Source organism: Halichoerus grypus, chromosome 2, assembly GCF_964656455.1.
Source record: "Halichoerus grypus chromosome 2, mHalGry1.hap1.1, whole genome shotgun sequence".
NCBI classification, from domain to species: Eukaryota; Metazoa; Chordata; class Mammalia; order Carnivora; family Phocidae; genus Halichoerus; species Halichoerus grypus.
Window position 1 is genome coordinate 69,295,741 of NC_135713.1, and position 17,226 is coordinate 69,312,966.

The window sequence follows — 17,226 nt, forward strand, 5'->3', positions numbered from 1 at the left end:
CTAATCAGTTGATTTATTTTTTGAGCTTTTGGAAAAATATGGACAGGGATTTGAACTATCTGTAGGAACATTTAAAAAAATAATAGACAAAAAGTAAACAAATAAAATGTAAGGCAAATAAAAACTCCAGATAAAAATTGAGAAATGAAGCTTGGTCATAGTACACCACTTGGCTCAGTAGTGAACAGTATTTACGTAGTCATAATAATATAAATATCTTCTATTTAATTTATTCTCCCTAATCACACTGAAAGCAAGGACAAGGACTTTGTTTTACTCATCTTTTTATCCCTGTTGTTATTTTGCATGTGGCAATCATCCAATAAATATTAGTCAAATTAGCCTACAATTCAAGAATTCTCTACATAACTTGATATTTGTCAACATTATTGACTCTAACTTCATAACTCTTAAAAAAATCTTTGGGGGGGGCACCTGGGTGACTCAGTTGGTTGAAAGGCCAACTCTTAATTTTGGCTCAGATCGTGATCCCAGGGTCCTGGGATCGAGTCCCACTTTGGGCTCCATGCTTGGCATGGAGTCTTCTTGAGGATTCTCTCTCTCCCTCTGCCTCTCCCCCTGTTTACTCTCTCTCTCTGTCAAATAAGTAAATCTTAAAAAAATCAGGGGATACTTCTGATTAACATGAAATAGGTATCCCCATTCAGAGAGGCACAGCCAGCAATTCTTTCATTTGAGCCATGAATCTCCATGCCTGTGTAGAATCCCAGTTTTGCATTCCAAAATGTCAGAGAAGAGGTCACCAAAGGAGAAACCATGTTAATGAGCCATCTTTGTCATCTGTCGCCTTGCTTCAGAATTGAGGAGACTGCCAGAAGTGGAGTGGGTGAAAGAGGGAGAGAAGCAGAAGGTGCCAAAATTCAACACAAGAATGGCTCAAACGGTTTTGTTATCAGTAACACATAACATCTTGAACATAGAAATCTGAGAGAACAGGTGTGTCAGGATAAAGGAAATAACAGACTTGTAATGAGGATACTGGACACAACGATTCTCAGTTACTTCCAGCTTATTACTCACATCCCCATATTCCTGACAGATAGCCATCCTCCATTAATTAAAGTAGGAGAATTTGAGAGGAACAAACATAGGACCATTTATAGCATCTATTCCTAGCATTTTATTTGAAGGCATCGTTTGCAAGGGGTGGGGCTGGGGGGAAGTAAGGCCAACAGAACAAGAGTGAAACACATGGATCTTATATCTAAAGAGTTCTAAATCTACAACAATCAAAAGCATCTGCCATGTTCCGGGAAAATAAATTGCTGCAGAATAACAAAGACTTGTCCTGATAAAGGTATTGATCCTAAGAGATAAAGGAAGAATCATATAGCTTCCAGGTATTAAAGCAAGACATGTATGAAGGGGAAGAAATCAGGTTGAACTTAGTTTCTCCACAGCAAAACTGAAGCACCTGTCTATAAAGCTCAGAAGGTTAAAAAAAAAAAAAAAAAAGTATGACCCAAAATTTAATACTTAGCCAACGTTGTTCCTTAAACATAAGCATAACAGTCTTTCTCTAGCATTCAAAATTTAGGGAATATATGATGAATCTTTCTAAAAAAAAGAAAGCTACTTAAAGATGGTATCTAGCCACCCAAAAGATTAATTGAAAAAAGACCTCAGGAATGAAAAAAGAAAAATCATGAAGGAAACTCATTGTATTTAGTCCATTTAATATAGAACCAGTTCAAAACAAACATGACAATTACGGTTACAAAAGCAGATGGGAACATTGAAACCTGACAATGTAAAAATAGTAATATAGCTGATGAATATGAAAGAAAGAAGGAAGAGAGAGAAATGCTTGCCAGTTTTCTTATTTTTTTTTTATTTTTCTAGAAGGGAGTCAGTTGATTCTGTCTGAGGGAAAGTATAGAATTTTTTAAATGACTCCATATTCTTAAAGGTTTTAATAATTTTTTCTTTTTTTTCTTTATAAGATTTTGTTTGTTTATTTTACAGAGAGAGAGAGTGAGAGAGCACAAGCTGGGGGAGGGGCAGAGGGAGAAGCAGACTCCCCACTGAGTGTGGAGCACAATGCAGGGCTCCTTCCCTGGACCCTGCGATCATGACCTGAGCCAAAGTCAGACACTTAACCAAATGAGCCACCCAGGCACCCCCATAGATTTTTTTCTTAATTTATGTAGACTCTTTGAAAAATTACCTTATATGGTAAAGAAATACTTAACTGAAGTTTTGTGATTCTTTTTCAATTCAATTTCTTTATTCTGGTTAAATTCAAGTAAAAACAAGTTAAATACTTTTTAAAGACATGCATAATTATATACCAAGATTTCCGATACTGTTTTTCTCTTTCTCTTGTGCTGTCTGTATGTGGAAGGTATTGGAAGAATGCTTACCAAATATTAGTGATGGCATTTCTCGATGATGGGATTTGGGATAATTTTGAAGCTTTATTGTACTTTCCTTTATTGATTTAATTTTTACAGTAAGTTGTGCCATTTTTATGCAATCAATAGAGTTATTATTTGAAAAATTTAAAAAGACATCATGGAACTGAATAAAATTTTAATTTGACTGCTAAAGAATGAGTACAGATATGTCAGAACATCTACCAACAAAACAAATGTTTATTTACTGAGCCATATTTATATTTTCTGCTAGTGTGACTCTTTCAGCTGGGCATCATTGAGAATACATTTGGACTTTTTGTTATTGTGGAAAATAACTGAGTTATCATGTGCATAGTTTGTATTAGTTAAGATTCTTTGGTTGCAAGTTACAGAAACCAACCGAGGTTACTTTAAGTGAAAACAAAACCCAGAACAAAAGCAAAGAAATTATTGGAAGAAGATGGGGTAACTCTCAGAATCAAAATAAAAACTGGGCTGTGAGAAAGACAAGAACATGGGATCTCTAGGTGGCTGAGACTAATGAGAGTCTCTTTTGGGAACCTCCCCCAGATGGTTGTCTCCAGCTGCTTTTCTTCTAAAGTCATTCTGGGCAGAATTCAGATACTAGGGAGTGAGTATGCTTAGATGGGTTTGGGTCCCATGCCCACCTGCATCTTGGAGAAGGGAGGAAACCTTTGATTACAGCCTCTATACTGAACCTTCAGAAAGGAAAATTAAGGGTTTGTTACCAGAAAGTGGGAATGGAAGCCAGGCAGGTGAAAACTACCTATGCCCCCTATCTTTGCCTCCCTCTAAACTGGCAGTAAGGTAAGCTTCTCTCCCACTCAGTATGCCCCTAGAGGAATTAGCTGATTTAGTTTCTTTATCAGATCTGTTCCTTCATTCCTTTCAAAGTAATTACAGGCTGCTTCTTCCCTGTCTCATGACACTGATTATTAGCTAAAGCTAATTCATCAGCTAGATATAGGTGAAACACCTTTAGCTATCTTTCAGGAAAAGCTTAGTAAATTATTTGTCATTCTCCAACCCAAGAAATATTCTCCCTGTAAGTAAAAGTTTATTAGATACCGTGAGAGGTCTTTGGGTTCAGCCGTTTTCTGTCCCAGCTATAATTAGAAAGCTAGACAAATTATATCAACTCCTAGGGAAAAAATCCACACACATACTCTTTTTAATAAATCCAATTTACTCTATTTGCTTGGTATTAACAACTGTTAATGTTATGTCCAAATTCCCTTCCTTCCTCATTGAAAAGAACTTTATCACTACAGCCAGTACATACAAATGGATAGTTAATTACTCGGCACAGAGGGTTATGTGATTCATCACTGCAGTGTGGAAGTGAATGTTGCCAATTGTCAGCTTTTTCCAAACTACATAGTGTTATATGGTTTATGTCCCAATCAATGGTGGCAGAGCTCCAGAAAGAAATACTACCTAGATGTCAGGGACTCATTAAACTGATCAGTCTGTAGTCCTTCATCAGTGATTTCCAAACCTGGCTGTGTATCAGAATCACTTGGTGGCATGAAAAAAAGAAAGAAAGAAAAAGATACAGCTTCCTGGTATCCACCTCCAAAGCCACTGAATCAGAATATTCTCGGTTGGGTCAGGGACAAATTCAGGACTTTTCAGGGCCTGAGGTTTAAATAATTTGAGGTCTCTCTTTAAGAAAAGAATAGAAAAGCATCTTGTTTTTACAAATTTTACAAAAATACATCACCCTGTGATTACATTTCTGTGACCCAGGTCCTCATGAAGGTCCATGTAAATGATGGACCCTGAAGCTTCACCTTCAGTGGCTTCAAGGTAAGTCTACCTGTGAATTAGGGCCTAAGAATAATGTATGTACATATGTAGGTCTGTGTCTGCGTCTCCCTGCGTGTGTGAGCATGTGCACTAGTGTGCATGGTTCAAGTTTGCAGGTGAGTGGATCCAGAACTGGGATTCTCTCTTCCCCCTTGAAAACAAAAAGAATATAGAAAGTTTAGTGTTCTCTGAATTTTAATCTAGTTCTCCACTAAACTTCAAAAACTCAAATTGAAATGTTTTGAATTTCATGATTTTATTTCCTTTTCCCTTCTTATGGCAGAAAGGTCCATAAGCAAAAATTGCTGCCAGTATCTAAGCTAATCCATGCTCAGGACAACAGCCCCTGAGTTATAATTGTTCTGGTTATAGTTAAGGAGGAATAAGTGAGCTTACCTTTTTGTGTTTAGTTTTAGTTTGCAAATAGCTTTATGCTTTTTTTCACAGGATTTCACATGATTTTAGGTATTGAATTTTGGCACCAGTAAATACGTTTGTCTCGAGGAGCCTAAGGTTAGAGAGAAACCCCACTGTCAGAAATGTTAAGTTCTTCCCTTCGCTCTGGTAAAATTCAGAAATATATCCAGTACACCTTTTTAAAAACTGGTTTTTACTTCCTTTGTAAAGCAAAGCATGCCTAGTGTTGAAAATTTTTAAATGCAGAAATATATAGGGGAAAATGTTTATTACCTATCATCTCCCCCAAAGATACCTGCGGACATCATAGTGATTGATATACTGCAGCTATTCAGTAAATACTTTTCGAATAAAAGAATGAGTGTAAACTCTAGAGAATGCAAACAAGACCCCTTTCTGAGTTTTTTCCCTAATTGTGATATGTAAGATGCACATATTTAAACGAACATATATTGAATACTAACAAGTGAAGGCTCTGTGCTAAACAATGATGATATAAAGATGAGTAAAGGTGGTCTTTGCCCCTCTTGGAGTTTATATCCCGGAGAAGAAACCAATATATTCCTACTATTGCAAGGACACTGAGACACACGAGGACACAAAGAGCAGCTATGTAAAATCCCATGCAGGAAATTTCTTTCAAATCTAAGTGTCAAAAAAAGATTTCTTTTAACATCCTTGACTCTTCTCTTTCTCTTACTCCACATACAATCCATCAGCAGTATTGTTGGTCCTCTCTAAAATAGTCATAATTCAACTCCTCCTCCCTGTTTTTATTACATAGCCCTGGGCCAAGCCATTGTCACTTCTTGTCTAGATAATTGCAGTGGCCTCCTTCTTGGTCTCCTTGCTTCTGCTCTTGCCTCCTTACAGTCTGTCTTTAACCCAGAAGCCAGAGAAGGCTTTTGAAAGTTTAAGTTAGGTCATATCACTCCTCTGCCCCAAATTCTCCAGTGGATTCTAATTTAATTTAGAGGAAACCCAGTGTCATTAAAATGATCTATGAGATGATTTTGACCACCCCCTTTTCCATTACCTCTCCCAGTCTCATCTCCACCACTCACCATCTTGCTCTTTTGCTCATTCTAAAACAAGCCAGCAACCTTCCTATCTCATGGCCTTGACGTTAAGTTTTCTCTGCACATAATGCTTTTCCCTCAGATATCTGTATGGCTTGTTCCCCCACCTCTTCAGATCTTTGTTCAAATGTCATTTTCTCCATGAGGCCTTCCCTGCTCACCCTAATTAAAATTGTAGCACTCCCACCCTGGTCCTTGCTCAGTTTTTCTCCAAAGCCTCATCACCACCTGACAAATTATGTATTCTCATTATTTATTTGTATTCAGAATACAAGCCCCACAAGGGCAGGAATTTTATCTCTTTATTCCCAGCTCCTGAAACACTCCCTGGTGCATAGTAAGTACTCAATTAGTATTTGTTTAAAGAAGGAAGAGATCATATATTCACTCTGCTGACATCCCCATGTGTTCTTCCCTCTTCCTTTGGTTTCCTTCCCTTCAGTATCAAGACACTTCTACAATGTGTGTTGAGCAGTCTGATAACACATTTGTTGTCACCAGCCTTGGTATCTCTCAAGTGGTAGTTGCTGCAGTCACATTCTGCTCTGCCCTGCACTGGGTCACATAAATATTTGTGTCTGATGCCCACTTGAAACGGATGCTGTGTCTTTAGGGTGGTCTGGAAAATTCAACTCAGAAAGATGGACAAGGCAGAGGTATGACAGAAACACTAATGTACTTTTCCATATCCATGAACCAACATATTTAAGCTCAGAATTCACTTCTCATAAAGTGGGGAAATCTAATATAATGTCAGGATTTTGAAAAAGATGCATAATTCTTTGATAAGTAATGTATGTATATATGCAGGCTACAACAAAAAAGAATCATTAAACCAGGGACTTTAAGGTTCTCAGCTAATGTTAAGAGTAGTAATGCTTTTTTTCTTCTTCATCCTGGATTCTAAAATTTAATAAAGAGATTATCGGGGGGACCTAACATTCCACTCAGAGCGCTGGTTACTACCAAACACAGCACTACTGAAAACCAGGGCAGTGGATCAGATTCCTGTTAAATGAAGGTTAGTTCTAAATATGCCTTTTGTTTATTACATTTTCAGAAGTCACATACTCAAAAATAGTTTCTACCTACCCAATCGGATTTGTGTCTTTCTGCTATTAAAATAAAAATAATGTGAAAAGCATAAAAGGTAAAAAAAAAAAAATACTTATCCTCGCTTCTGATGAATTTAAAGACCTTTAAAAAAATTCTTCACTTGAACTCTTACTTTTCCACCAACTTGTTTATCTCATAGGAAGGAAAGCAGGTGCAGCCTATAAATAATGTTGCATTTCCATCTCAGGATGTACAGGGCAGGAGAGTCTTCTCCCCGAAAGGTCAAGGGCCACAGCCAGCTTGTTCCCTTTGTCAGATAAGACTTGCATGTTGCTACTCCGAACTCAGTAAACAGAGTTCTGTAAAGTGAATGCCCCTACGTGCAGTGTCTTGAAAATTCTGCCATAATTCAAAGTTTTCACTCTAATGTTATCCACCATTGTTGGGCAATTTTTGTATTATATTTATTTTTCACTTGATTTTCAGAGATTTAGAGTTCCTAAATAAAGCATACTCCACAGTCTTTGAAATTCCACAAATAAATGAGCATTTGGAAAGCTTTCTATAACTGTAATTTTTTTTGAATTTACTTTCTTATTTTAAGAAACTTTAAGTTAATTTTTCATGTCTCCAGAGGATAGACTAAGTTTATTTTACTGGTACTTTCCCTCAAATTATGTGGAAAATTATCTGTTGTCTAGAAAGCTACTGTTTGCTATGTAGTTTAATAATAGAAAACTTACGTGCCTTTCCTTGTTTATCAATTTAATTTAATAGATATTTACTGAGTACTTGTAAGGATAAAGGCACATAATTTTATGCTAGGATTTTAAAACAGTGTATGACAACATGACAAGATGCGTAACATCAGTGGTCCTTAGGGAAATGAAAATTAAAACCCACGATAAGCTAGCACTTCACACCCACCAGAATGGCTATAATCAGAGAGACAGATATTACCAAGTATTGGCAAGGATGTAAAGACCCTGGAATCTTCATACATTACTGGTGGGAATGTAAACGGTAGAGCCACTTTGGAAAACATTACGGCAATTTCTTATGAAATTAATATACACTTAACCATACAACCCAGAAATCCCACCTCGCTTCCCAGAGCAAGGAGTATGAAAGGAAAACATATGTCCACACATGTATGTTCATGTTTATAGTAGCATTACACATCATAGCCAGTAGAATGGAATATTATAGAGCATTGAGAATGAACGGACTACCAGTATACATAACAATGTAGATGGATCTCATGAACATATAATGGACAGCTGAAAAACCAGAAACAAGAGTGCTGGGTGTTTAACTCTATTTCTATGAAGTTCAAATGCAAGAATACACATCTGTGTGTTGGGAAGTCAGGATAGTGGTTATCCTTATTGGCAGGATAGTAGTGACTGGAGCTGGGGACGAGTGAGCTTCAGCGGTGGTGGTCAGGCCCTGTCTCTCAATCTGGATACTGTTATAGAGCTGGGTTAACTTTGTCAGAATCCATCAAATTGTACCCTTAGGACTTGTGCAAATTTCTGCATGCATGCTATACTTCCAAAAAGTTCATTGAAACTGTAAAAAATGAGTGACACTTGATTTTCAGAGATTTAGAGGTCCTAGAAAAGAATTCTCCACATTTGCTGCTTCAAAGACTTTACAATCTAGCAGGAAGACAGGTGTGTTGATAAATAATTCTAATATGAAACAAACTCTGATAAGTGCTGCATTTGAAATATAAATAAGTGCAATGAAGTAAAGAAAATACTTACTAAAAAGGACAACCTGGAAAAATAGAATATGGTCACTGTCAGGTTACTACCTAATAATATGAGGAATATAATAGTAATGTATAAAAATGGAAGGAAAAGATATAAATTAGAAATAAGGAAATTAGAGGTATTGGTTTCTATACAAGAAGTCACTACTGTTTGAGAGATAAAGTTGTATTAAAATATCAGAACACATGGCTGTGCCTATCCTTAACAACAAGTTCTTTCTGTTTTTAGTCGACTGACTTTGCCCGAGTGGTAGGTTGTTATGTTCCAGCAGTTCTCAGCCCTGGCTGCACATGAGGAGCACAGGAGCTTTTATTGCTTCTCCTGAATCAGAATCTCCAGGGGTGGGACTTAGGCATCTGTACTTTTTCTAGGCCCCTGTGATTCTCCGCAAGCGCCAGGGCTAGGAACCACTGCTGTAGTCCCCGCGGGGCAGAGGGAGCCTTCCCGGGGACCATCACACCACAACAAATGTCTCCGAAAGTGTCATTTCTTTGTTTTTGGAGCTTCTGTGGCTTCTACAAAGAAGAGCACTTTTCATATTTATCTCTTTGTACCCATGCCAAGAAATTTCCTTGCAAATGGCTTTTATCCAAGTATTACATGAAAGATGTTAATCCTACTGTTAAATTTTAACCCTAGCTCTTTCAAGCACTAGGGCATTTCTTCTGATTGTATTGCAGGTACATAGATCCATAGCAGAAGATAGAACTGGAAAGGACAAAATGGCATATGCAGGTCACTTGTTAATGCACTCATATGACTAATCTTCCTCCTATGAGGAAAAAAAAATGTATTTTTAGTGGTAACATTTGTATCAGATTGTTCACTGTGAAAGTAATACCTGCTTTCACTTAGAAAATGTTAGTTCTCTCCTTAGTTCATTCACTCATTATCTGTTATTAGCTTATCTATGTGTTTTAAATCTTTGCTTCGAAATACCTTTTTTTTTAAAGAGTCTATTTTTAAGTAATCTCTACACCCAGCGTGGGGCTTGAACTCACAACTCGGAGTTCAAGAGTTGCATGCCCCACCAACTGAGCCAGCTGAGCACCCTGAAATACTTTTAGAATTATAGAAGAGTTGCAAAAATAGTAGACAGTTCACATATACTGTTCCCCTAGCTACCTCTGATGTTGTCAACTCATATAACCATTGTATAATTATCAAACCAGGAAATTAGCATTGAAACAATGAGATAGCTAAGTTCCAAATCTTATTTGAATTTCACCAGTTTTTTCCCCTAATTTTTTTGTCTACTCCAGGATCCAGTCCAGGATCTCGCAGTGTATGTAGTTGCGGTGTCTCCTCCTTCTCGTATCTGTGACACTTCCCCATTCTTCTCTTACAGTCCATTACCCCTACCCTTTAGATTTGTAGACTGTTTTTCAGTTTGGGTTTGTGTGGCATTTCCTTATGAGCAGATGCAGATTATTTATTTTGGCAAGAATACTGCAGAGATGCTCAGGTGGTACATGATGTCTGTATGTGTTATTACCGGTGATGTGAACCTTGGTCTTTTGGTTAAGGTGGTGGCTGCTGGGTCTCTTCTGATTTTAGCATCCATTGGTGGATTTGGCCTGCAACAGTTATTACTGTGATCTTTGCCTGATGATGTTTTGTATTTCCCCCATTCCTTCTACACTTATTAATTGGAATTGTTCTGTAAGGAAGAGTTGTCCTTCCTTGACTATATACCCATCTATCTGTCGATCTCTACAGTATAGACTTGTGGATGCTTATTCAGTTTTCTCAGGTATAGTCCAATACTCTCATTATTTATTTTGATGCTCAAATGTTCCAGCTGTGGCCATTGGCAGCTTCTTCTGATTGGATCCTATGTCCTTTGGACATGCCGCCATTCTTTTTTAAGCACTTCTTTTTTCTGTTATCACAAGATGTTTCAAACTCATCTTGTATTTTCTCTGCCCCAGTCTAGGAATCAACCATTTCTATAAGAAGCCCTAATTCTTTTTATTGGAGAATGATATTTATAAACCAAGTTCTGGGTGCTAGTAGATCACTGCTATTGGAGCATCATTGCTCCTAGTCTCTCTCAGCTGAAAAAGATAGGAAATATATGTATGTATACTAACCCATGCATGCACATACATCATATTTATTAGTTATTTCTATATCTGTATATCTGTTATATATATATGACACACACACATATATATATATGACCATGAGTTCATTCTAATATCTCTGATTCCAATTCAGTACCACTGAGATCTTTATGAGCCTTTCCCCTTTTCTTGTTTATAACTTCTTTCTCTAACAGTAAAAAGACCAGCTCTCAATATTTATAATCCTAGATTACACATAAAGCAGTTACTGAATTACTAACTCATACCCCTGTGAGAAATAGATTTAGTAACTAGAGTACAGTATTTACTGACAGTTCTTTTTGGGTTTCACCTTACAACATCCTGCCGAAATAATGTTTTCCAAAGTGACTTAATTGTTAATTCCCATCCCCTTCTGTGTGGTTATCTTATTTGTCTGGGTCATGCTCTTCATTTGTAATACAATTAGCTTCATTTGTTACTGTTTGTATTCTATTTCCCTTTCCTCCAGATCCTTGCTGGTTTTAATTTTTTTTATTTTGGGAGGTATGTAAAATGTTACTGTGATGCACAGTCAAAGCTATATCCAAAGAGATACTCCCAGAAGTGTTCATCCCTCCTGAAACCCTCACCCCCTACATTCCATGCCCCCTTCTTCCCTCCCCTTTCCCAACTAACCCCGTATAGTTAAACAGTCTCCATATTTTCTGGTTTATCTTTCCCATATTCCCTTTTCACAAAAGAGCAGATTCATATGTGTGTGTGTTTTTTAATTATATTCTCTTTTTGTATGGCGATAGCACACCATATAAATCCTTGCGCTTTATCTTTTTCACTGAATGATTTAAAAGTTCCTAGTGATCTTCCCCCCTCCTTTTTTTTACAGCTGCCTAGTATTCAGTTGTGAGAGTATAGCATCATTTAACCATTCTCCTACGTATGGGTACTTAGGCCATTTCCATTATTTTGCAATTATAATCAATGCTCCAATGAATAAACTTATATATATATGTAATTTTGTATTATTAAAATATATTTTGGGGGTAGATTCCTAGAAATGGAACGTATTAGTCAAAATTAAGTACGTATGTTCTCATGGCTTTCAGATGCTCTGTATGCCTATGGAAATGCCTCCTGGTGGGTTAATGTATATCCTTGATCATTATATGAGTTACTGATTTACAGTTTTTAACTTGTGTAACTTTTTAGAATTTAACTTTTTTTTGTTGTACTTAGCACATTAAAAAGTATATTAAATTTGCATTGAGTTTAGGAATTAGTCTTGCATAATTTATCCCTTTTCAAGGCTCAGTAAATATCATTGTAATGTGTCGACAGGTCCTAATGAAGGTAGTAATCACACATTACACTTACAGCCCTATCGTCCTAGGTGCAGTCAGTGAGTTCATGCTCACCAATGGAGAGTGGGCAGTTCAGGAACTGGCATTGACATAATGACTAAGTGCTTATATAATGCTCTCATTGGCCCAGAGCATTTTATTTTTCAAAACTCTTTTAAGTCTTTTCATTTTATATCAACTGCACCACTGTAGAATGCTTTGGGGAAATATCACATAGCTCATGACATTTATGTAGGACAAAGTCCCTTCCATGTATTACATCATTTGAACCTCCAACCAACCCTGTGAAGTAAGCAGGACATAGAGTCAACTTCCCCATTGTCCAGGCGAGGAAGCGGAGATTCAGAAAAGGTAAATATCCTGAGATCAGACATTGACTAAGTAGTGAGGCTGGAAATGAATTTGAGACTAGACCACAATACAAGTTTCACGGCTAGCTTGGGAACAGCAATGAAAAAATATCCAAAGGTAGGATGTAGTCACAAAGAGTTAAGCTGCTCTATAGATTGTGGAAGTTAAAGATTCTATTGGACCGGTGTTTTATGGTCACAGGGTAAGTCCTTGGCTTATAGGTATATAAGCTGTCATGTTTAAGTCCTGAATGGTGGTGAAAGGAAATACGTTCCATACACATGCAGGCTCCTCTAGCACCCTGTGTGCTGCTGTGATGGAACGAGCACTGGCTTGAGAGCCAAACTGTCGTGGTTTGCACCACGGTTTTGCCACTTATGAGGGGTGGGGCCTTGGAGAAGCGTTTAACCTCCATTTTCTTACCTTCAGATGAGTATTGTTATTGCTGGGCTATTGGAGGGATTAAAAGTAACTTCATCAGGGGCACTTGGGTGGCTCAGTCGTTGGGCGTCTGCCTTCGGCTCGGGTCATGATCCCAGGGTCCTGGGATGGAGCCCCGCGTAGGGCTCCCTGCTCAGTGGGAAGCCTGCTTCTCCCTCTCCCACTCCGCCTGCTTGTGTTCCCTCTCTCGCTGTGTCTCTCTCTGTCAAATAAATAAATAAAATCTTTAAAAAAAAAAAAAAGTAACTTCATCAGAAAGACTCTCCCTCATGCCCCCCACTTAAAGGTTATTCTTAAAGTGACCAGTCCCTTTCCTTTGGAGCATTTGTCACAATTTAGAATTATATATACTTTTGCGTTTGTTTCACATCTGTCTCTCCTACTAGAATATAAGTTTCAGGACATCAAGGGCTCTGCTTGTTTTTGCTACCCTTTGTATCTCTTATCCTTACCCCCAGTGCCATTAATCATTGAATAAATATTTCTGAAGGGAATCCCGCCACGTCCTTGTACTTGTTTTTAGGTCAGCCCCACAGAAGGGCCTGCAGCTGCCCTATCCTTTCCCATCTCTCTGCCCTTCCGTATGCCATTTTCTTAGCCCCACATACTTGCCCTCACTCTTTCATTTTTCTGGAGAATCCTTACTCATCCCTTACAACCTAGTTCAGCTCTTCCATGAAGGCTCCCATGATTTCTATTCCCCCTTGAAGAGTGAGCGGCTCCAGTGCCGCCCAGGCATGCTTCTCTAATAGACCTAAACCACACTATAGCCATTGGTGTGTTCAGCTAACGTTTTTAAGAACCAACTCCTCCCCAGGCACAGGCTAGATGCTGGGCATACAACAGGAATAGGAGCTGTCATTCTAATGGAGAGATGGGCCACAACAACATAAACAAATTAATAATTACATTTCCAATAGAGGTAAATGATAGGATGATGAGTTTTGAGAAGCTGACCTTTGACTTGAGATATGAAAAGTGAGGAGTTAGGAATGGGAAGAGGTGGGGGATGAGCATTGTACTGTCACTGTTTACTTGGGTGATCCTCATTTCTACCCCACCCTGCCACCCTCCACCCCCAATCAGCTGGCCTCTGCGCTCTGTGCATCTTTCTATCCCCACCACCTAGTACACCTGGCCCAGCACGTGCCACATCGCAGGTCCACACGCCAGTGATGCAGCATGTTAGAATTGCCCAGTGCCTGGCCCCAGCCTTCTGACTCAGTACATCTGATATGTGGCCAGGGCTGAGAGCCAATTCTCAGCTTATTATCCACTCTCCCACATAGTATCTTGTGACTGGGAAAGTTATTCAGTCTTTCTGTGACTGATCCTTAAGATGGAAATAATAATAAAACTCCATAAGGTTTCTGAGAGGATTAAATGAGACAATATGCCTAAAATTCTTAGCCCAGTGCCTAAAACGTGGATGGTCAATAGATATTGGACAAAATGCTCATAAGGAGTTTGCTGAATAACTGAAGGAACTAAGGAATAATAAAGTTTAATTCTTACTTTAGCATATAGAACTGTGTCAAAACAAAAACTGAAGGGCGCCTGGGTGGCTCAGTTGGTTAAGCGGCTGCCTTCGGCTCAGGTCATGATCCTGGAGTCCCGGGATCGAGTCCCGCATCGGGCTCCCTGCTCTGCAGGGAGTCTGCTCCTCCCTCTGACCCTCCCCCCTCTCATGTGCTCTCTCTCTCATTCTCTCTCTCTCAAATAAATAAATAAAATCTTAAAAAAAAAAAAAAACAAACAAAAACTGAATACCCTGATTTATCCTCAGTTGTCTTATTTAGTGCCTATTTTAATTTGGACAAGAAAGGGAAAAAAGGGGGAATACTAAACACCAGAGTTTTTAACAGTTAGAATCAATAGCTATTGACTCTTCATTTGCTTATAAAGCAGCCTCTGAACAATCCTCAGATCATTTGTTTTTACCCTTTTCTGGCTAGTACAGGGCTTTCATGTTCTAGCCCGAAACCTAAATAAAAGTACACAATCCTTTGTCGTCTTTTGAAATCACAGTTTGAGCACTCTGTATTCAAAGAAATTTCTGTTATGTATCTTCTACTTCATTTATCATAGTGAAAATTATGACAATACCAGAGATAACAGTTTTCTTAGGGCAAAGACACCAATGGGATTAACCTGGGATATTGCTTCCACACACAAAATATCACTCAGAGCATTTAGCAAACTTTTGGCAGATCTCCCTCCATCCTGCTCCCACTTCTTTAGAAACTAAATGTCGAAGTAGCATGCAAAAATGAGAGCATGAACAAATTCGTGGCATGAGGAACTTCTAGGAGAAGAAAAAATTTGTCCTTTGTAACATTTTCACTGGAAAACACTGGGATCATGGTTGTTTTTGTAAACCTTAAATGTCTGACTACTTAGAAGTGCTTTGATATTTGAATGCATGGGCATGAATTTTCTATTTAAGAAAAAATTACTGAAGTAACTAGCAAAGAGATTTTGCCAAGTTCTTTTCTGTGAGCTCTAAGAGTTAACATTTATTTACATGAGTAATTCACTCTGCTCTTATCAATCTAGTCAATTGGAAAATATCATCCGCCTTTAATGTCACAGAAATCAGCGCATCCTATCTTAGAATGAGGAAATAATTAGCAAACAATTTCTTTCCTTTTTAATATGTGTGGCATTGTTTTCAGGGTTTTCATTTACAAACCAGTGCACCATAAACTTGTTCTGGCTGGAGGTATTGAAGTCTGTTTTCCTGCTCCACAAATGTAGAGGTGTGCACGTCTCTCAAATCAGAAGTCCATAGCAAAGAGCCACCTTCACTGATTGGTCGCTCTGACAGGGTGAGGGGTAATGGAGCAGCGATAAGTAGTAGTGCACATCGTAGATTATGGGATAAGCATCTGCACTTTAGTTTAGCGGTACAATGCTAAACAGTGGAGAAGACTAAAGATACCGATAGTCTGCAGATGACAGGCTTCATTTTATATGTTAATAGAAAGAAGACTTCCGATAATGGTGAGGAAATTCACCATAACAAATGCATTCCCTTTGCTGCACTCCAGCATAGCACCAATTAAGTTCAACTGTATGTATAATGTACTCTTAATTCCTAACAGTGCCAAGAAGGACTAATGTGAAAAATATTATGTAGTCTTACATTTTACAGATCATGAACAAATGGAAAAAATTATGCCAATCGGTAAAGAAATTCACTGCACTATAACACACCTCAAAATGGTGCTTACATGGATTTTCCTTTTTAAAAATTATTCACGTTATCTTGGGTAAAGTTTAGTTTTCTACTTGGGGTTTTCTGTAACCTTATATATGTAATTCGTTTTAATTTATTCCTTCTGCAGATATGAATGTTTGAAAGTACAGGTAACCTTGTAATGAGTAAAACTGATAAGAGGTTGTGTTCCGACGAAAGGGGAATTATGGAATGATTATTCACTTTGTGAAAGGGTTTGTCATAGACCAGCTTTATGAAAGCATTTCAGATTTAATTTCGTTTACAAAACACTCGTTTACACACAACCTTTCAGGAACAAGTTTAGTGAGGAAATGAGAGGAATAGTCATAATAAGATAGAGGCCCCTTACACTGCTAACATTTATGCTTGCTTTCTCTCTCTCTGTCCCTCCTTGCAGCGCTGATAGCCATCGGCCGGTATAGCATGACGATAGAGACTGTGGACGTCGGATGGTGTAAAGAAATTACAGATCAAGGAGCCACCCTCATTGCACAGAGCAGCAAATCCCTGAGATACTTGGGGCTGATGAGATGCGATAAAGTAAGAGTTACCTCTCAAATTTGTTTTCTATATATCAGTGTAGGTAATAGCTTTCTATCATACTCTCTCTCCCTATATGTACAAATGTGTACATGCACATACATGTACTATTACAGCTACGCATTGCAAGATGCCTGGTTTTCTAAATGAATCTCAGATTATTTTTGCATTTCTCTGTTTAAAAATGAATTTTGTGCTTATGCAGAAAGGAAAAGCAGTCATACACAGAGTCAAATTAGATTTTGGCCTCCTCTCCCTAAGTCCATGAACCAAAATTAAAAATGTTTGCATGGCACACAGCAATGTGCAGGGTCTAACAGTAAAATTCTTTTCTGGGTTCCAAGTTTCCTGCAACAGTAAGGTGGAAAGAACAGTGCCAAATTGGTTTTTCGCAATTTGAAGTGTGTGATTTCAGTGTTCAGCATCTATGTATTCTAGCCATCTGGGGGCAAGAAAAGGCCAGTGAGGGGATATTATGTGGGAGTTTGCACCTTTCCACACTTAAGATGCCACTTTTAGCACATGATGAGAAATGGTCCCAGAGGTCCCACTGAAGGTGTATGGAGCTGGCCAGGAGATGTGGGTGTGAGTTAGGGAAATTGTGCCACATTTAATATGGGGCCCTTTGAAGACTGAGAAGAAAAACTGATAAAAATCTGTACCGATCACCAGCCACGACAGAGGTGCT

General features: G+C 38.3%; 1 protein-coding gene across 3 annotated transcripts in view; it reads left to right on the forward strand.

Annotated features, from left to right (window-relative positions):
* Positions 1–17,226, forward strand: part of FBXL17 (F-box and leucine rich repeat protein 17) — a 510,677-nt gene that overhangs the window by 472,000 nt on the left and 21,451 nt on the right. For all 3 annotated transcript variants that reach the window (XM_078066952.1, XM_078066951.1, XM_078066950.1), the window contains one exon: positions 16,396–16,538. In XM_078066952.1, coding sequence (XP_077923078.1) covers positions 16,396–16,538 — 143 coding nt within the window. The remainder of the gene's footprint in view (positions 1–16,395; positions 16,539–17,226) is intronic.